The sequence below is a fragment of the Trachinotus anak genome, unplaced genomic scaffold, assembly GCF_046630095.1.
Source record: "Trachinotus anak isolate AG129_WGS33_773 ecotype Australia unplaced genomic scaffold, CSIRO_AGI_Tana_v1 ptg000014l, whole genome shotgun sequence".
In the NCBI taxonomy this organism is placed as follows: Eukaryota; Metazoa; Chordata; class Actinopteri; order Carangiformes; family Carangidae; genus Trachinotus; species Trachinotus anak.
Genome location: NW_027273865.1, coordinates 21,795,371 through 21,817,627, shown reverse-complemented (window position 1 = coordinate 21,817,627; position 22,257 = coordinate 21,795,371). Strand labels below are relative to the sequence as shown.

Sequence of the window (22,257 nt, the reverse complement as noted above, 5' to 3'; positions counted from 1 at the left end):
ATATTATTTGCATGTATTGTAGTATGTAGTATACTGCAATACTGGATCTATCTACATTTTACATGACACATCTTTCGCTCATTATGTTTCTAGCTGAATGGATAAATATGTTGACCTTATAAAAGATAAACCAAGTGAAACAAATATTTATGTCAAATTGTGTAGACTGGACTGACAAATAAAATCAACTGACAGATGACAGGTTGTTTATTTCCATATATCTTTATTATCTGTTATTTCCCATATATTTATATATCTTTATTCTATACAGGTGTATTTCTCAATACAGTCTTTTATTGACATATATAGATCTTACATGAGCTTGAGAGGTACAAGAGAGAGATAGGCAAGAGGGAGTTTACTTCTTTCATATGATATTTTGGCCCTTAACAAGACAACAGGAGATCACATTACAGACACACACACACACGCACACACACTCACACACACATTGAAGTACAGTTTATACACACATCACTGCATGCACACATAAAGGGGCTGAACCTTTTGAACACCTTTATCCTTTTTTCACAACCATCCAGGTGTGCACTGACATACTAACCAGGGTGTGCACACACACGCACACACACACACACGCACACACACACACACACACACACACTGACACACAAGATCTAAGCACACACATTCACACATCCATGGTGGGAGGAGACAGGTATTCACAGGATAGATTACACCAATACCAGACTGACAAGTAAATACACATGTAGATGTACAGCACTCGCCATATTTTAACTCCTGCTCCTACATACACACAGATACATACACTCTCACACACACAGGCACATGTGCACACACACACACACAAACACACCAATTTTTGGTAGAAAGTAAAGAGCAGTGACGCTGATTTTCAGACTATGACAGTGATAATGTTATTAGCTCTGATCCATATTTGGTTTCTATTACTGACAGTTATGCAGTAAGACAGCAGAGCGCAGAATGTCACTGAGATTAAAACATGGACCGTCAGCACTATGTCATGTAATGGTTGAAGTGTGAGGAAGTCAAAGGGAGAGCAATGATACATATAAAATAAATACAAATCTTATATTGCAGTTATAGAATGAATACACATGGTTGGTCCTGTCTGTGAATCTTTTTCCACGAACAGTCTTTCTTTCTCACACATGTGCACACACACACACACACGCGCGCACACACATGCACACACACTCACACACACACACACACACTCTTGTCATTACCAGACAGTGCTTCACAGTGTGGAGAACTCAAATCCATAGTTCATCCATGATGCCAGTCAACACAACATAACAACAATATTGAAACATATATAATACAAACAGAACAGATATCATATATTTGGCTTCAGTAACAGATGTAAAAAGATACCTGAATTTTGCTACATATTTGAATGCATAACTTAACAGCATAATATGAAAGTACGACCATTAACAGTGAGAGTGAATTGAAATGTGACTGGCCCTCTCCAGCTGATTTCAATGTGCAGTATCTCCAGTTTGAGTGCATGTTATTTTGTCTACGTGAACACAGACTGTATCATACTTTGTATAACTGTAGTCAGGTGTATATATGTATATGCATAACTGTAAAAAAAATATTTGTTATGGCTATGTTGCGTGAAGAAGGGTTTGCTCACTAACTGACTGAGGTGATGCTTTTAAGTGGATGAACTGGATGAACTGAGAATATGAACTGGGCTCTGAGTTTGTGAGTAACTCCAGAGAACTCCTTTGAAACTGAACCACCTTAAAGGAATCAAATCAAACTAAGCTAAAGAAAGCAACCAAAGCCTGGCTCCAACTAACTCCACTTCTAGATCTTAGTTTGAGAAAAGACAAATGAGTTTGAGAAAGACAAATGACTGAAGGAGTTGTATGAAAAGAGGCAAAGATGGTGATAAGTAGCCCCTTTGTCCTGTAGTTTTGCAGTTTGTCCAGAAGAGGTCGCTCTAAGTCACTAGAGTGGCACCGTCTTTTGGTCAGGGTTTGGTCAAACTGCATTGGTGACAATGAAATTTCTGTGGTCGTCACTGCTGGGCTCTGGAGTGATGCTTTTTAACAGACGCTGTGAGTAAAGAGACAGAGACAGACAGAGGGGAAAGAGAAAACAAAGATAATAAATACTGATACACAAATACACTACTGTCAGCTGACATGGATTAAAATGCATAGCAGGTCAAAATAAATACATTATTTCAGTAGATTCTGACTGAATTGGTTTTAGGCAGGTTTGTTAGATGAAGAACCTCTAATATCTATCTTTTTTTTTTTTTAATAAAATGTTCAAGATCTGATAAACATGTATTTAACAGTGTCAAATTTGCACAGTATGCCTTGTATTTAGTATGATTATGCATTCTACTGGGTATTTTAAATAAGACAACAACTTACATTATTTTCAGTATAAATGAATATATATATAAATATTTTTTATAGTAGTTGATCCATTGTTTTGTCTATAAAATGTCCAAAACACTGAAAAATTAAGTTAACATTTAAATGTGAACCAGTGGTTTAAAATAAAATATATTTATCATGTATATATATATATTATATTCACATTTGAGAAGCTGGAACCTGTGAATTTTTGGCATTTTTGCCAAAAAACATGACTTTGAAATTATCAAAACGTTTGCATATCAATTTTGTTTTTTTTTGACTAATCTTCTAATCTCAAAGACACCTGACCAGATCAATACGTTGTTTGCTACAGAATCAGGAAGAGCAGGTATCTTATCCACACTGATAGTAAGTTTAAGAGTGAGTGGACAACTGTTAGAAATGACATATAGTCACAGTTACTACAAGGGGACACTCTAACATTGACCCTGTGTGGCCTCATCTGTCCTCATGAGTTGACAGTGTGCGTCAGTGTATTGTGTGGCCTGGCAGTAGTGTCAATACTGGACAAAAGCCAAAGGCGATCTGTCTACCAGCCCATTTGATGTCTTCCCACCTTCTGTCAACTCTCACAAAGGGCATAACAAGATAATAACAATAATAATAATGATAATAATTATGAGTTGTTTTGTAATTGTATTTATTTTGTAAGTTACAAGGTCACATGCATTGCAGAATCTTGAAGTGTGTGTCTGTATGAGTGAGTGGGAACTCTTAGGTGTGTGTGTTTCATCAGGTGATGCCCTATGTGTATGTATGTGTGTGGAAGATCTAAGGGGCCTGGAAGTTGTCATGGCTTTTTTTTTGCTAATCTCTGGCCTGTGCCTCCTCCCTGCTCCTTTGATCCTGATCTCCAGTCATGTGTTCACAAAGGAGGGTAAACCCTGACAGTGAATGGAAAAGGAGGGAGGCAATCCCTGTCTGTCGCTGGAGACGTGTCAGGAGAGGATATGGGTTAGACGGAGAATGATAGAAGGGTACTTGTGGGGAGAATGAAGGTAAAATATATACCTAACATCTGAGAGGAGAGGAGAGGAGAGGAGAGGAGAGGAGAGGAGAGGAGACAATCTCTGTGTTGGTTAAGCATCGATGAGAGAGCAAAGGTCAGGAGAGGATATGGGTAAGAAAGAACACAGAACAAGAGCAGATGTGGGGAAAAAGAGAGAAACCACACAGAAGATGGAAAGGAAATGAAGAGAAAGGAAGGGAGGAGCTGTACCTGTTTGAATGTGCCCTTGGCATTGAGCAGGTGATAGACCATGTAAGCAGGCACACAGATGAATGAGGACACCCCGATGCAGTAGCCCAGGACAGTGGTCCATTGCGGGTACTGGTAGTGGAACAACTTGACTTCTGGAGGGAAGGCCAGGAAACTGATGATGATGAACTGGACATAGGAATAGGAACAAAAGCAGAGGTCAGATATTACAGAGTAAATATGACAACTACAGTATATGACAGCTGCTCTTCGGGTGCTCGTTCCAAATGCTCCTTCCAGCATTTAACACAAGTTAGCGCCCTTGGTACAGTGTGTGTGCAAATACTGAGCCTCACCAGGAGAAAGCAGGGGCAGATGGCCACCCAGCAGACCCTCCAGAAACAACCCGGGTAGAAACCAAGCATGACCTGGATGTCGTTACAGAAGCGGTTGGTACCTAGAAAACACACGCACAGACACAATCACCACAAAGCCCCAAATATCAAAAGTACTTTTCATCTCTTTTCACTTGTGTCTATGTCTGTGACTGAAACTGGGGGGAAATAGACAAAGCACTTAGGAAATTATATTCTCTAAATATAAAATACATAATATCTGTACTCTTTCCTCACCTTGGGTTTATTGAGTATTTTGACACCCTTTCCCACCCTCATCCCCAAAATAACTATGAATTATAATACGCTTACAAATTAAGAGCATCATCTTGCAGCTTACCATAGAACCAGGAAACAGCAACGACTTCAAGCAGCACCACAGTGATGACTGCAGGGCCTGTAGCGTACTCCTCAAATAGCTTCACCACAAACGCTCCTCCCTGAGACAGAACACAGGATGAGAGAGAGAGAAAGAGAGAGAGGGGAGGAATTTCTGAAAAACTATTTACAAATGACTCTTATACAACAGGTACCATTAAAAATGCCTAAGACATTTGAATATGTTGTGAGTGTCTAATGCAGAAGGGAAGCATGTTAGACAGTACCTTACTATAATGAGGATTGGAGAGAAACAGATTATTCAGGCTGCTGTAATGTGACTTCATTATATTACCTTAAATACAGTAGTAACACTGAGGATGCTGTTGACAACAGTATGATCCCCTTTATTGGTCTATAATATATTTAAATGGAAATTCAGGATGTGACCAATTATGGACATTAAATGAAATCTTGAATGAAACTTTCTCATTAGAGGCAGATTACAATACAGCTATTGCCGACAGTTAGGTGGGTATAAATTATTGATTTACCTGTAATATTAGAGGTATTTACAGATCTTATGCCATTGAGGGTGTTTTTATGATGGATGTTATTTGGGAGTAACCTGTACAGTATGTAATGTGATTTTTTAACTTACATATGTGAGTGTGGAGAGAGCCCCAAGGTAGCAAACACACACCAGGCCAAAGACAAACCACTCACGCCTCTTAGCCAGGATATGAGGGAACTCATCTAGCATAGCTGTGATCACTCCCTCCAACCCTGCAAACTGGAGAGGGGATGGTGAGGAGAAGAGGAAGAAAGAAATTAATAGAGGAGAACTCATTAGACAGTGCAGAATAAAAAGAAAGAGGTAGAAGCTGAGAAAAGGAGAAGTTAGGGAGGCAAAGAAAACTCTAGGGGCAGCATGAAGACAGGAAAAGGCCACTTATTCTGACTACTGTAAGGATAATTTCTTTTCTACATGTTAAGTCCTATCAAGATGTTGCTAATCAGCTGTTAAATATAATCAATCCAACAGTAGTACAACACCTATTCAGCAAACCATAGACCCCCCTAACAGAAAACATCCATAGCTGTCCAGAAGTTAAGAGACAAAATGTTCACATGTACACAACATGTTTTGCAGTAATATCCTCAGTCATAACATCAAGGAACATAGCAACCCTGATGCTGATTCCACACTGATTATCAGTCTGTGATAAGAGCATTACAGGCCTCTCCAGCTGGCTGCCTAAGAGCAGATAAACACAGGCTTATGGAGACAAGATCGCCGCCCAACAGCATTATGAAAGTCCTATCACATTGTTTTTGTGAGAACAAATAATACCCAATACCTTTATGGACAAATGAGTAAAACAGACACAAACAAGTCAAACAGAATAAAGCAACTGCAAATATGAAAACTGTTTCTAGGTTTGGGAGAGCACACAAAAGCAGGGCACTAGGCAACAACAGAATTAAGCAGCTTACAACAAGAGGAAGGGAACAAGTGAGGAAAGTTAACTTTTGCATAGAAATGAGCAACAACAGCAAACTTACCGTGCTGTCCAGACCCAACATGATGATCATGAGGAAAAAGATAATGGAAAAGAAAGTAGCAGCAGGCATGTTTGCTATGGCTTCTGCATAAATGATGAACAGCAGACTGGGACCTGGTTGAGACAGAAATAACAGTTATCTTGAATTCATCCTTACAACTGTACAGTGTTGTACTTATAAGATGTCAAAGGATCCACCTACAGATATTTGGCATGCAATATTATCCATCCTTTCAATCTTGAATGCATTTTTCCAACAATGTGAGGCTAGGTAAACTATTTCTTGTTGAGTTGTGGTGTGGTATCCTACCAGCATCTTTGGCCACAGCATCCACATCCTGCTGCCTCATTTCAGCCATGTATCCCAGCACGGTAAAGATGACAAATCCAGACAGAAAGCTGGTCAGGCAGTTCACAGAGCTGGTGACCAACGCATCTCTGAGAGAGAGGGAGAAAGTAAAAGTTTGGGTGTCAGGAAGACAACAAGTTAGGGAGATGGTTTGTGAAAAACATAAATCTATTGTCTAATTATTATTATTAAAATATTAAATTCTCACTTGTAGCAGTTGTTGTGAAATGGGTTGTAGCTTGCGAAGGCAAGGAGTACGCCAAACCCTGGACCCAGAGAGAAGAAGATCTGAGCTGCTGCATCAATCCACACCTTGAGGAGCGTGAAAGGTCGATGGTGAATGATGGTGAGATACAAAAAAATGTTGATTGGACAGCAGAGAGGAAAAAGAGAGACAGAGCAGTGTAAGAGAAAACGTGTTAAGGACGTGTAACAGAGGATTTTATAAAGATTACTGACTTACAGTAGTGCTAAGCAGTTTCTCCCAGTCAGGTTTGAGATAGAAGACGACGCCCCTCCAGGCCCCTGGTAGAGTGGCCCCACGGATGAGTAAGACCAGTAGGACCAGATAGGGAAAGGTAGCAGTCACCCACACTACCTAATGCAGAAAAGAACAAGAAAACACACTGGTTTACTTATCTGTTAATGAACTCGTATGTTTGGTTAGTTATAGTGGCTGATATCTGCTCATGCTCAATGAACACTTTTTTCAAAATAAAAGACTTTTCTTTTATAAACCACAGAGTTTTTCTGAGAAAAAGCTGCTTGACAGTGGGTATTTGGAGCTGCAGATTTATTAAGCGTGCGAAACTTGAATCATGACTATCATACAATATATTCATTCATTATAGGGAGTATAATGTATGAGTATGAATGAATGTATATGCAGTGGAAATGTACATTTACATGATTTGCTATAGATTACTTTATTGGCAGTAACAGTAGAAAACCTTTTCCGATATTGATACTCCAGACCTGCCTGGTCTTTTCAGGTCTGATTGTCGATGTTTAAACCACAAACCGTTTAACTTTAAGACGGCCTTTCTAACCAACTTTTCTACCACGATGATGAATGATAATGAGTGCGAAGAGATGACAGGAGAACAAGCGTTCTTTTCTCTGCTTCTCTGTCTCTATCAGTCCATCCATCCATGCACTCTAACTGACACCCCCATTAGCCATGCAGGCGCCCCTTCAGTTACCTTTCCAGACGTCTTGACTCCTTTCCAGATGCTGAAGTAGACAATGGTGAAAATGAAGAGCAGGCAGAGGGCCAGCTGCCAGCTGACAGAGCCGAGCTGATGTAGGCCCGGGGAGAGGTGGACCTGCAACACCTGGCGCCTGGAGTGGGGAGACGAGGACGGGGGAGTGTTTGGGTTAAGGAGTGTCAAAGTTAAGGTCAAAAGGGATACAACAAGGGGGACATAATGAATACAAGAATGTTAGGTGAAATTGCATAAAAGCACATATAGGGAGATGACATAGGAGGAGAGGACAGGAGATAAGGGGGGTTGTAGGAATCAAGGACAGGAGGAATAGAGTAGTGGAAGGAAGAAGAGAAGAGGAAAAGGAAGGTGAAGCGAAGGAGAAGAATGTCAAGAATAATATGAAGTGACAGAAAAGTGAGAATACAAAGACATGGTGGAGAGATGAGATGTTGGACAATATGGAAAGCAGCAGAAAAGAATGCAGTGTGGAAGGAAGGAGATGTGACATAGAAAGGATAAAGAGACAGAAAAACAAAGATAAGACACAATACAAAAAAAAGAGTAATGTATATACTCATTGTCCAATACAATAATGATAGATCTTAATTGCCTGACAACTATACACACAGATACAGATACATACAGATGAAATGAGCTGTAATGAAAGTTCACCTAAGGTAAAAAAGATAGAGAAACTAGCTAAAAAATGAGACCAGAGGACCTTGACTGACTTTATAGCAAATTTATCTCAATAAACAAAGTTTACACATGCCACAGCCAAAGCCAAAAGAAACAAAAAAAAAAAACCCAAAAACAAAAAAAACCCAATATGGTGCAAAAAAAAAAAAAAAAAGGAAATGAACAGTGAGGTTAACATCTGGTCACAGGTTAAGCACACACAGCTTGGAAGATAAAACAGAGACATGATTTATGTTGAAAACAGGAAATTCTGGCGCCAGACTCTGAGTTATAGAATTTGTTACTCTGAAACCTGCATTTGGAAAAGTCAACTACGGATAAACCATGAATCTGTCTCAATGAACACACACAGACACAGCCTAGTGAGAAGCTGATAAGGCCAACACAGGCAGGAATAAGAAAGACATTGTTTTGACAGACCTCAAATTTTAAAGTACAATAAAAAAACACGTATGTCTGTACTGACTACCCCCCTTTTTAAGCCCTGACTGCCCCTACTTGAGTTAATCACGAGGTAAGCAGAATGCAAAAATTGCTAAAAACTTTGATCAATAAGGGATGAAAAGTTTCATTTCTGCATCAAAATTTCCTAATCCCAACTTTCTCATCTCGGTTCCACTTCTTCAAATGATCTATAGTCTCTCTTTTCTCATACTGCTGGAACAACATTAATTTCTCTGTCTGTTCTTATCTCTTGCCTTTCTCACCCACAGGGGTAGTTCACATTTTGTTTTAGTTTGTTGTAATATCTACTTAAGCACAAATTGCCCATTAGTCAGCAGAAGGCAAAGTTCAAAATGTGTGTCCATCACAGAAAAGTCAATGGTTAAGAATTTAATTTCTAAATATGTAACATAATACTGACACATGATGATCTTACTGGCGAAACTGACCCCTGAATATCTGCACATTGAAGTAAATGTATAGCTTTGTCATATATCAACTATATATATATATATGTGTGTGTGTGTGTGTGTGTGTGTGTGTGTGTGTGTGTGTGTGTGTGTGTGTGTGTGTGTGTGTGTGTGTGTATATATGTACACCTTTGAAATAAACTATTGCACAGGTGTTTCAGTGGTGCATTTCCTCAGCTTTTATTTTTACATGTGTTTGATAAGTTAGTTAGTTTTGTATCACTCATGTACTTCTGACCATCTCAGATCATAATAGTGGCTCTTATTCTGAAATGCTAACCCCCCTGCAATGTCTTCACAGTCTGTTATGCAAGTGAATTTTGGAGAGAGGGTCAGTGGTAAATCTGTCAGGGCCCTTAAATACTAGAACTGACCCTGTGATTGCTCTCTGGAAGTCATCCTCCCTCCTTCATCTCCCTCCTGTGAAGCTCTCCCTGTACGCCTCTACATCCGACTTACATGCACTTACGTATAGAACTCCTCCGCGGGGGAGGTGGAGGAGTTGGACCACGACACATTGTGGTCAGTGGACATGTAGCGGTTACAGTTGGCTGTGTTCCAGACGTTGGTGCAGGTGGTCCAGGGCAGGGTTGGCCGAAACGATGACAGCAGGTAGTACAAGGCCCAGGCCATGATGGTGTTGTAGTAGAAGGCTATGTAGAGGGCTATGATGCAGATGGCGAAGCCGATCCCTGGATGAGAGTAAAAGATGACTATGAGTGCAAAAATAATAAAATAAATCTTGAATTATGTACATACATGTATGTTTTATTTAAAAACATTGTGCATAGTATGTGACACCAGTCAGCCTCTCCACATATGTTGTTGAGACATATTGGGCAAGTGAGTGACATTTCCAAACAACAAAAATTTACATACTATCAAATTTCTGAGCATCTGGCATTTGGCATGGAAATGTGACAATTTCCATAACAGAGAGTCAGTACGTCTCACTAGATGTACAAGATGTAAGAGATGCTCTTCAAGGGAACTGTACTGACAGGGACAAGAAGGTTAAATGAGCTGTCTTTCAGACTCTTACTGCTTGACAGAGTCTTTCATCGTCTTATTTGTTCTACTACTGCCAATTTTCCTGTTTTCCTCTTCCGTGTTTTTAGCCAAGCAATTGCTATTAACGGATTTCTCCGTCTGTTCTGTTCTCCCCACTCACTCTGTTACCTTTAAAGATAGGGCAGATATATTTCCAGATGGAGATGCAGCCACTGCGGTGGAACTGGCCGAGAGCCAGCTCCATGTAGAAGAGGGGCACACCTCCAAACACCGCCATCAACAGGTAGGGCAACAAAAAGGCACCTAGATAAAGACATGAGGAAATTTGGGAATGAGAGAGGGAAATTAAGAGTGGGAAACAGGGGTGGAGGTAAGAAATGAGTAAGTGGAGAGGAAGAAAAATGTGGGGACAGATGAAAATATTGAGAAAAGAGAAAGCAGGGAAAAAGTGAAAGGAAGAAAGAGTTATGGAAGAACAGTAAAAGGTCAATTGCACTCATGGGATACGCTGCTCGTTCACACTCCATCTATATTCTCAGTAGTCCTCTCAATAACTCCCAATCAACAAGAACCAGGAACATTAAAAAGCACTCTGTAAAAATCATTAAAATTTGTAAGTACCTCATCATTTACATAACCGCAGCCCATTCAGAAACAACAAGGTATTGTTTTCCCAGTTTCATGTAACTCTGCATTTAGTGTGCTCTGGGTCACTTCGCTTAAATTTTACATTGACTAATCAGCACTACTGCAACATTGGCTCTGTTATTGCTAGTAAGTAAGGCAAGTATAAAGGTGATGAAAGGAGATCTAGAAAACCAAAAACTGGAGACCAAAGAGGGGAGCAGCAGGATGACAGCCAGATCTTAGGACTCTCCAGCCTAACGTGCAGACTTTGATAACACATCGCTCTCTTTCTTTCTTTCCATCAGATTATCAACTTATATTATGTGCATGTGTGCATTTGTGTATGTAGATGGACCAGTGTGTACATGCATGCTTGTGTCTCTTTGTGACATGAGAGCAAAGATAAGGGTTGATTGAGCAGCTGCCTGGGAGACAGGTTATTAAGCAAGGAGAAAGAGACTGAAGGCGTTCTCATAAAAACCACAATTAATACTGTTGCCTCTATCAAGTGTCTCCCCGTCCCCATCTCTACCTCGCTCTGTGAGAGACACAAAGAGCACAGGAAATTGCAAAGATTTTATTATTGCAAATTCAATAAATGTAGAAAGGGAGGCCCTGTTTGCTGCTAGGTGAGGATTGTGTAGTAACAGCATACAGGTGGACCACAAAGACTTTGTGAGAACACGTGCTCACCTTGAAATAAGCGAAATAAAGAGCTATTCAAAAAACAATTTTGTTAACTGTAGCACTGCTTGTAGGTCAACATCCTTTGTTTAGGCGTTGATTTTGCTGAAATCATGATATACCAGTGATAAGAGTCCATCTATCTCCTTATTTGATTATGGAAAAAGTTACAGGGCAGCAAACTGACTTACCTCAGCTGTTACATATGAACATATGGTTGAATTACAGTGCATTACAATTCAAACCATGAAAGAGCCTTTTCTTCTTTCTAGTCCTTGAAATCCTGTTTACTCTAGAATGGGATCTCATGCACTCTTATCTCCTTTCCATCCCGTTCCTTATCTCCTTCTCTACCTCTCCCCATTTTCTCTAATTCAAACATCTTTTGCCTCCTCACCTCCTCCGTTCTGGTAGCAGATGTAGGGAAAGCGCCAGACATTTCCCAGGTCCACAGCGTAGCCGATCACAGACAGCAAGAAGTCCATCTTCTTGCTCCAGGTTTCTCTTGGCCTCTCTAAGCTCGTTTGTTGGACCACTAGAGTCCTGAGGCCTCCCAGCGGCACGGAGGACCCAGTGCCACCTCCAGGCCCAGATGCTGTACCCCCAGCGCAAGCTGCTGTCCCTGGTCCCTCCCTGGGGCTCTGAGGGGTGGATGTAGTGAAGCCATTGGACACCTGCTGGCTAGAGCCCGAGCTCAGGGTCTTGGGCCCTCTTTCTGCAAGACCATCAGCCAGCATTAGTCTACCATTTTCCTGGGGTGTACCCTCCTCTTCTCCCCCCACATCCTCTCTCCCTTTGTCCTTCTCTCCCTCATTCTCACCCTTGTCCATTGTCAACATGCTTGCCATATCTTTTGTCTCCATTGGGTTGAGTTACAGTTGTTGGTGGCGAGGTGGTTAGGGGTGGAGAGAGGTTCTCAGTGATGATGAAGGGAATTTGGCACTACTGTCTGATATGGTGCCCATTAGGGGAACAGAGGGGTTAGGAGAGTGAGGGAATTGTGCAGTGATGGTGTAGGACGAGAGTGGGAAAACCAGGGATTGTCCTTCTTGGACAGGTAGAGGAGAAAGGAAACTGGAGAGCAGAGCTTAAAGCAGAAAATGGGGCCAGAATAAGGGGAGGTGTGTATGTGGGAGAGGACTGAAATGTGTAAGAGTGTATTGAGCAAGAGGGAATAAGTGCAGGCAGCGAGGACAGAGAGAGGAGGGTACACGAGAGGAGAGATGTGTTTGAACAGGATGTGGCCAGCAGAAAAGTTACAAGAATCTTGGATCTTCTCCACAAACGGCCCTTCCTCTGTGACACTCAGTGATGGGACACAGAGAGAGAACACGCTGCAACACACAGAGAAAATACACAGATAAGTCATGGGAAAAGAGTCTGGCAGTTTTAAATTACTTTTCAGTAAACTTGCATAAATTAAAGTCTTTCTCCTTTTTACATGCATTAACTACCTGAATTACAACAATGAAAAACAGTTATGAAACACACAATTAAATCTTATCCTTTACATTTTACCTCCAGCTTTACTATGAGTAAAAGGCAAAATTTTACTGTGGGTAACTGTGGGTAAAATCAACATTGCAGGAGAGATATACTTCTCATTAAGAACAGTACAAATCGAGGGGATTGTGCTGGGACATGCCGATTTACTTAGCATTCTCTCATGTTTCTCATTTCATGCTATCGCTCAGTTGCATAACCTGTTTTGATGCTTATCTGATCAAAGCAATATAAGAGGGAGAAATTAGAGAATATATACAAGCGCCAGCAGAATTTGTGAAGGCTGGAAACAAGACAAAAACAACACAAAACCTCAAAAGATAGGAAACAAAAGTAAGAATATGGACATGTTAAAAAAGACTGTCACTTGGAATGTCACCAAAAGCACTGGCAAAAATGTTCAAAATATCTAAGCAAAAGCTTAAACATCAGTCAAATATGCTCAAGAGGTTGTTCCTTAGTTATTTCGGGAGTGACGTGCTCTGAGCAGAAAAAATGTGATCAAGTTATTTTACCTCATGGCTTAAAAACCACCTCACTACCTTTTAAACTGTAGTTAAAACAGGGCTATCGAATGTCCACATATTTGTCTATATTCATCATTGGGTTAAATTTTACATAGACGTTTTTTCAGTAACACTTACTAATATGATTTCAGATGTTTTAGATTCCAGAATTTCACATATTCGAAGACAGTATAGAGACAGCACAGACAGTAAAAGAGAATGTGGAGCACATTTATCTCCTTTATTTCTTAAATAAATGCTTAATTCTAATTACTTGACATACTAAACATCATTTATACTTTAGACTTTCATAAAAATGTACATCTACATCTCTGTCAACATCAGTGCATCCAGCGATATTCTATCGAGAGCCCTGAATAAGTCGCTGTTGTCCATTGTAAATCATGTGAGAGGTCAGTGAGGCGGAGCACACTTGATACCATTCAAATACTTAAAGTACAAATTGTCCTTCATAAAACTCTATGATTAGTTTGACATTATGCAAAACTTAGTTTTTACATTGGCAAGAAATTTTGCATACAATATAGTGATTCAATTTTCAACAGAAAAATCCACAAATACTCAAGGAACAAAAACAAAAGGCTATCACATGAGTAATGGGTCAAACTGAGAGAGCCGCTTAAAAGTGGATTACATTGTTTATAGTGTTAGCTCAATTAGTAATGAATGCCAGAATGTAGGAAGACTCAATTTACATGGAATGCCATTATCTTAATTAAGAACGAGTGTCCAGCAGTTTTACAAGGCACGATATTCACTCCACACTAACATCTGACTACCACACAACCAAAACCCTGTCCTGTACCTGGACTCTTAGCAGAAAACACTGACTAACCAACACAAACATTTTTTTTTCATACAAACCTCACTTTTACTTCCTGATGAAAGCAATCATAAGTTCCTCATCACAACAATGACTTCATCTCCATCTGAATCCTCACAGTCTCACAGAAATACAGTACGCTCCTTCTGGTCTGACAAGGAAAGTTTACGATGCTTTAGAGGCTGAACCTCGATGGAAATCTGACAATTTCTACCTGAAACATAGCGACTTAAAAGAAATGCAAGGATAAGTTGAGATGCTCATTAACTTTAATTTGTCAAAAATTATGCAGCTGTAAAATGTCATGTTCTCAACTATAGTTAACTCACAGTTATCTGTAAAGCCCACGCTGTAGCAGCTGTCACACTGCCTTACAATAGAAGAAAAGACAAGCAAACAGTGGCAAATGGTTTGATGAAATACTGAACGCACTTGGCTGAAAGAATAATGAGGTAACATACTATAAATAATTCAAATAAAGTTTGAGATGTGTTTTTTCCATGTTCCATTCTTCAAAAAACAACGGTACAGAGTGAAACTGCAGTCTGATAAACTTTTAAGTCATTCAATGGTGTAATTTTTTATTATAACCTTCTCCTGTTCCACTACGTAGACTTTAATAATGAAAGCGATAACATCAAGATTTCTTCAAAGATAGACTGGAAGACAACATGCAAGAAAAATATAATGAGACATTATAAAACAACCAAAATTAAAAATGTAGGTACTCTTTCGAGCTATTGCTCATCTTAGTGAACTCTGCTTAAAGATAAATCATTAGTTGCCACACTGGCACTTTTGAGGTAATTACCGTAAAATGAACAGCACAGTAAAGACAGTAGTATTTTATCCCAACTCACACATACATTACCTTTGGAGATGGTAAAAGAGAAGAAATAGAACCTGTGGCGGCTAAAACATGCACAAAGAGCAGCAGGAGCAACTTCTACTCAAAAGTCAAAGAATCCTGTGGTGTTGCAAAAACTTGCCAGAGAAACAGTGTGCACCAGCACATCACGACACAGTGTTTGCCCATTGAGCTCTCAAACCTCTCTCATTTCTCTCTCTCTCTCTCTCTCTCTCTCTCTCCCTCCCTTGTTGTCACTCTCTCACTGACTTGCAACCACACACACACTTACACACATACTGCATTCAGAGACGCATGGCTGCGCAGACGTACAGTATGCAGAGATGGGTGACATGAGAGATGGATGCACAAGCTCAAACAGAAGATACAGGGGGGAACATTATGCGAGCACAGACATGCACACTTTGAAGTTTGTTTTGATATAGTGACAATACAAAGAGCAATATTGAACTGCGTAACAGCTTTGACACACTATGGGCATGGCAGAACGCTCATTAAAGCACATACACACTGCAGACAGGGGAAGTCCTACCCTTGCCTAGTTGTGTAGCAGTGTGGGGCTCTGTGTCAGGATGCTCCTTGCTACCATCTGTCTCGTGCACACACACATACACACACTCACACTCACACTCACACTCACACACACACACACACACACACACACTGAAAGACTGCCTGGTAAAGCCCTGCTGGAGTTCTCACACTCCCTCTTTTTCCGTTTTTCTCCTTAACTCATGATGCTTTCACATAGCTCTCATCCTTCAATCTTTGGTCCCTCCTCCCATTTCTTATCCTCTACTTTTCAAGTTCTTTCCTCATGTCATCATGCACACCTGCTGAGGAGAGATCAGGCTTTTGCTGCTTTGACCCCTGCAGCCCACAACTTCAGAATCCTGTTCTATTTCTTTTAACCAGTAGATCATTTAGACAGTACCTGCATTCAGTTTAGATATCCACAGATAAGGTATTTAGTCCAATAACATTTAAAAGGAAAACACTGCCTTTCTGTGTGTGTTTAAAATGTGTTATAGAGCTCAAGTAATAAAAGTGAGTTTACTACTGGTCAGACTGCTACAAACGCTCAAATTGGAAAGTAAAGGCTTTGTCAAAACTTTTGTGTCTGTTTTGTATTTTCACTTCAGCTCACAGTCATAAAACAAAAGCACATGCAAGCACTAAGACTTTCTCACGCACACCCATGTTATATAAGCCACATTTGCAATCACACGGTTGATTTAGAGCAATCCTTATTGTCATTTATGAAATGTTGAATAAGTAATTAAACCATATTTCAGAGTGGACTTTGAAAGATCTCCTTCATGAGGTGTAAATCAGCTCATAGGCATTTGCTTCTGAAATCCCCATGAGATCCCAGAAGGGTGCCTGCTAACTGTACCTTTTACTCTAAAACAACTCATAAAGCTTTGGGCTCTTTGTAAACACAGACCAACACCCTATAGTCTGGGATATAGATGTCGAGAATGGTTGAGTCAAAATAATGTGCTTATCAGAGTCTGCTTTGGCAGCTCTCAGGGGGTTTCCTGAATCATTCTTGGACTCCTGACAGTTGTAGATTTTCAGCCAGCTTTTCTTATTTTAATCTGTATGTGAAATACCAGATAGAGGACTTAACATTGGCAAGTGAAAAAGTAACAAGACTGAAAAATGTGCTATCTCATCATTGGATTACTTTTTGAGTCTTATCAGAGCTCTCTGGTACACAAAATATGTAATGGAGATATAATATTTCCAAATTAACTCAAACTCAATTTAGCATTTCTTTAGTGCAGTTTCTTGGTGGTCGACATTTACACTGATACAGATCTGCAATAAGATAATATCGGCCTGCATAGCGATAAAAAAAAAACAAAAAAAAAACATAGCTTTAAAAAATGCCACAGAAAAATTATTACTAGGGCTGTAAAACAATTAACACATTTTTTAAAAAACAATGTGTTATGCGCTGTTCTTATCTCATTGCGATCAACGTGTTAATGCTGACAGCCCTAATTGTTACATTTATAAAACAATGAATTACTGAATTTGATTGTTTTCATGGAAAAACACAACAAAAGAATGAAAGGAATATTTTCCTCTTGCACGCATAATGCAATAACGCTGCTTTGCGATAGCATATTATTAAATTGACTAATTTCATTTCAAGGTGCGAAAAAATACTTCACACTGTTCAAAAAAAAAAAGTGATTAAAGTGATAAAAATTTCTTTGTCCTTTCAGGAATCAGTCTCTTGGTTTCTCTTTCAACTGGAGAACTTGGGTTTAAGCCTCCCTGTCCTGCTTAAATGTTGAGCAAGTACTAAGTTCCTGAAAGTTAAGTTACCTGGCTGGAACAGGTAAAGAAAGTATTGGTATTTGTATTTATCATTGGCAGCCCAAAATACATTCAAATTTTCAAATATCTTTTCGAAATGATCAAACAATTTGATTGATGGTTGGGTTTATCTTTTTACACTTAATTTAGCTAAATGTACTCCTTATTCATATTTTTGAATAAATTGTTCTGTTTTGTTAAACAGCTTTGGTATAAACATATTTACCGCATATTTAACCGCAATAGTTTGGGAGAATACACACACAGACACATACGCTTGTTTTGTACTCTACAACATGCAAGCATTCAGAGAGAGACTAACCTGACAAAACAATGCCATGGTTTGTCACAGCAATTTAAGAGCCATTACTGTTGGCCTTCATCCTAGTCTGTCCCTCTAACCTCCTCTGTGGTTGAGCATAAATATGAAATTGCAATCTAAATAATCCAATAGAACTACAAGCAGTAATCTGTGAGGCAAGAGAGTATGCATTAAGCAGAAAACATTACCCACAGGCACAATGGAGATATGTCTACCTTTGATTGTGACCAATAACAGCTTTCTAGAAATGTTGGCAAACATGACAGTTGAAAATGTGTATATACACTGAGGACTTTGAGCAATGCTGATTATGATCAGGCAGAGAAAAGTGGATATATGGGTTATTTCCTGCTTCTGTATCTTATATAATATGTATTGTATATATTATTGTAATATAGACCATGAAAAAGGCTTTGAGGTTAAGTGTGTAGATGTGTTTTGAATAAAACAAAAAGATGCTTATTGATGCATCTAAATTTGAAGAATTAAAAAAAAAGCATGTTGAAATTTGCACTTTTGATGGCAGTAGATGGCTGCTATGTGCCAGGTTTCATTTGAAAAAACGATTGTCATGAGGAATCTGATGAAATACTAGCCAAGATGCATACCATATACCATGGTCGCAATTTTCCAAGTTTGATTCCAGCCAGGGTGTTTTCTGCATGTTATCCCTCCTCTCTGTCTCTTCCTCGCCATTTCATGTCTGCATCTCTACTGTGATCTATCTAATAAAGGCAAATTGCCCCAAAAAAATATCTCAAAATAATTGGTTATCATTAGAATAAAAAGGTTCAATGAGCTGCTATGACCATTTAATTCTAGGCTATTAAAGACTGATAAACTCCCACTGCAGTGCCTAATACAAAAGATTGGCAGCACACCTTAGGGGTTTGTCAATTTGTTTATACCTTAATTACAGATATAAACTCCCTCGGCGATTGACCAGCATCCTACTAGTTCCCCGCACAGTGACGTGCAGCCACTAAAAATAAAGACAACCCATGGGGCATGCAGGGACAGATTACAGCTGATCTGAGTCTAATGACGACAAAGGTTCACATACTGCATATTCAGTAGGACAATGAAATACAGTAAACATTACATAATTATACCGTCAAGTTTAAAAAAAAAAAAGGTCTGAAATTCGGAAGTTACTGTCACAGTGTTCATTACAGAATGACAGTTTCCCTCTATTTAACACTTGATTGGACATCAAATGAGCTAATTTATCCAAATGTCAGAGCATTTCTTTATGCAAGACATCGCACTTAAAAAGCAAACCAGGCAACGTGACATGAAATGTTCTGCGTCCTATTTCTTTCTGAGGCATAAACATTAATGATGAAAAAGAAATCAGTATATCAGCGGACAAGAAATAAACATGTTATTGTTCTATGGTGTCAGATGATGTTGAAATGCATTTTGCTGCTTGCTAAGCCTAAACTAATAGCCTTACAGTCACGATGTGATCCCTACAGGTGGGCGTGACGTTGTACACAGTATCTCTGAGATGTCATGGTGGAAAGATATTTTCCAGGCCACCTTTAATAGCAAACATTACCACCTCATTAATTATTTGACAAATGATTATTTGGCCACAGGCCTCGTACTGTACATATTCTGCATAGATCTAATAGGGGGATAACCTTGCTGTCTGCAAATCAGTATTTTCTTTCCGAGTAGATTTCTGAGCTGAAATTTTTTAAACAAATGTTCTGTAAACTACAATACTTCCATTTCCAGTTCCATTTAGAAAGAGGTATGACCTGCTTGTGGCTAAGGGTTATGGCTTCCACTGTGTTAATTATTTTGGGATTTCTTGAAAACTGAACAGCTTAATGCCGACATTTTGTATGCTCAAGTGAACACCAGCAGCTGACCCGTTGAGCAGTGCCAGATAGCATTTGAAAATTATAACCACACACAATTCTTTGTTCAGTGTTCATCAAAATTACCGGATAGAGAGTCAGGAAAACAACAAGTTGTTATATCAGTTCTCTTCTCTGAGCCTATCCTGTACTATAAAATACACACTATTTGAAAATGAAACAGTCGTTTAATTCCTTAACTAAACATGGAGAAAGAGTTGCCCAAAATCATAGTCCCATGTTTTCTCTTTCATTTAAATAAAAAGTAATATACAGATATCATTTAGTCCTTGTGTAAAATAACGTGATGATAGAAGCTTGGATTTTTTCTTTTATTTGCATGTATCACACATCCAAATCATACATGAAAGCATTAAAAAAACATCCCTAATTAAATAACTAATCCCCAAAATCGGAAATGTTCTCATTTGTTTCCCAAATCTGACGGATTATAGTGAATCCAATTTCAAATTCCTAGAGGTCATGGAAATATGACAGATGAGGATAAATGACTGATATGAGAGGCCTCAAATAAAAAAAAAAATTAAAAAAATGAAACAAAAGCCCTCTCACCTAGTAAATTGTGTGTTATGTCACTGGACCCTGGCCAACACACATGTGCTACATATGTACATATCTTACAGAGATAGCCATCAGCACAGATTTATAGCCCAGAACTGAACAGTGATTGTAAATGATGAACCCGCTGGAAATGAAATTATGGATTAAAAGACAGGCAGTGTGGTCTTACCTTGATATTTTTAGCAGGACAGCCTGCGTTCTCCGTGGAGCGTCTGGTCATCCAGAGTCCAAGAAGCCGCCTATCAGCGCAGACTAAACCTATTCACACAAATCACACACGCCTGGGCTTACAGCGGGCCGCATTCTGCTCTGCCTGGCTTAAGACACAAACACACATACTCAAGCATGCAGGCACCCACTCGCACACAAACACACTCTCACCCAAACACCCACATGCTGAGCTTTAGAAACGGATCCTTGCCCCTAATCCAAGACTCCTTGGTGCATATTTATGATAGGGTCAAAGTGGAGTAAAAGAGGATCACAGATACATAAATTAAGTTACATAATGTAGAGAATCAACACGGTGAAATGTCCACATTTTGAAGAGTGTTTGAGTGTGAGAGAGATTATTTAAGTCCCAGTCTGTCTGTGTCCTGGTCTAACTAACCCATATACCTGCACCTGCACCTGCAACTGACTGTGCCAAAAGGCACCATGCCATGTACAGTAGTACAGTCAGTGTACTTCCCTGACTGGCCTTCATTGTGTGTGTGAACAGTTTTGAGGGAGATAAGATATAAAAGAGGGCAGCCTGGATACACACAGGCAACACAGTTGCTATCATGTTGACATAAAATTGTAATCAGTGTCCTCTTTCGATGTTTCCCTCTCTCTCTCTCTCTCTCTCTCTCTCTAACACACACACAGGGTCCAGTCTCTCCTTCTTGTTAACAGCCAGTCTGTGTGTGAGTGTTGAATGTCATTCCAATCAGCATCAGCTAAAGTACTAGGTTAATCCTCATTGCAGCACACACAAATCCACACAAGGAATGCACACACACACACACACAACAGAAAAAGGGGAAGAAGGGAGGAAAAAATGGAAGAGAATAATGAGACCAGGTGTGTGATGAACAGCATGGTATGGTTCACCAGTCAGCTAATTCCTCCTGTCAAACACAAATACCTGTACATGGAAACTATCATGAGACTCATTTTTGACGTCAGGACCTGTAAGCCATGTTGGACAGGGTAAGTGAATCCACCCGGCTTTGTTCTGTATCTCGTACCTGAAAATATGGCCACATTAAGCCTTCACATGATGCCCTCAAGGGAAGCAACATGTGTGTTATGTCAAGAGCTGTGCAAGCTTTCAAAAATGTAATCCTATAAACACGCAATGTCGGATTACCACACCTACAGGAATACCAGGTAGGGGTTAAATCAGACTGGGATATTTTAACAGGTGGTTAAGGGGTCACCAACTTCTGCCGAGCAAAGATCACATGTCAGGATGCATTGTTCAGAAATATTATTGTATAGGATTTTAACACCTCTGGTCGTCACAAGTGACTGTACCTTGAGCCTGTGACCTTCATCTGCACTATCAGTCCCTGCAATATATTTAAAACTGGTCCAATGAAAAGCAAAGAGCTGAAAAAACGATTGTATACGAATACCTGTAATGACAAATACAAATACGACTGTGTATGCTTCACAATAACAGTCTCAAAATGACAGCCATCCCTTTTTAAGTGAAACAAAAACGGCCAGAAATGATATATGAACGATACAGGAATACATCCAGCAAACTTTACGGCACCATTAACTCTACAAAAGAAAAACAAAGGACATGTTTTGGTGTGTTTCTATTATTTTGTTTGAGCTAACGTTACTTTGGAGTTAATTTCGAGAATAACTTCACTTTATCTTAAATGAAGTTAGCCTTGTAAATTAGCCTTGATTGGTGATAACAGACCTTAAAAAATACATAATATGCTGTGTTGAGAGAATATTACACACACTTTGATTTATCCCCAGGAAAGCATTGGTCTGGAGTGTTGAACCCCATTTTCTTGAGTTCAGTGCGCCACATAAACTCCCACAAGAGAGAA

General features: G+C 39.5%; 1 protein-coding gene across 2 annotated transcripts; it reads right to left on the bottom strand.

The window, feature by feature from the left end:
* Positions 1 to 206: 206 nt before the first annotated feature.
* slc6a4a (solute carrier family 6 member 4a) lies at positions 207 to 15,259 on the bottom strand. Of its 2 annotated transcripts, XM_071496730.1 has the most exons (15): positions 15,101 to 15,259; positions 12,197 to 12,710; positions 11,774 to 12,091; positions 10,234 to 10,368; positions 9,524 to 9,746; positions 7,436 to 7,574; positions 6,697 to 6,831; positions 6,442 to 6,545; positions 6,195 to 6,322; positions 5,886 to 5,998; positions 4,981 to 5,112; positions 4,342 to 4,441; positions 3,963 to 4,063; positions 3,628 to 3,795; positions 207 to 2,073 (listed from the first exon to the last, which is right to left on the bottom strand). In XM_071496730.1, the coding sequence occupies exons 2-15, from the start codon at positions 12,237 to 12,239 to the stop codon at positions 1,999 to 2,001; spliced, it is 1,914 nt and encodes a 637-aa protein (XP_071352831.1). In that variant the 5' UTR covers positions 12,240 to 12,710; positions 15,101 to 15,259; the 3' UTR covers positions 207 to 1,998. The 2 variants fall into 2 exon arrangements, with proteins under 2 accessions (XP_071352831.1, XP_071352830.1); XM_071496729.1 differs by having other exon boundaries at positions 11,774 to 12,710.
* Between the last annotated feature and the right edge of the window lie 6,998 nt (positions 15,260 to 22,257).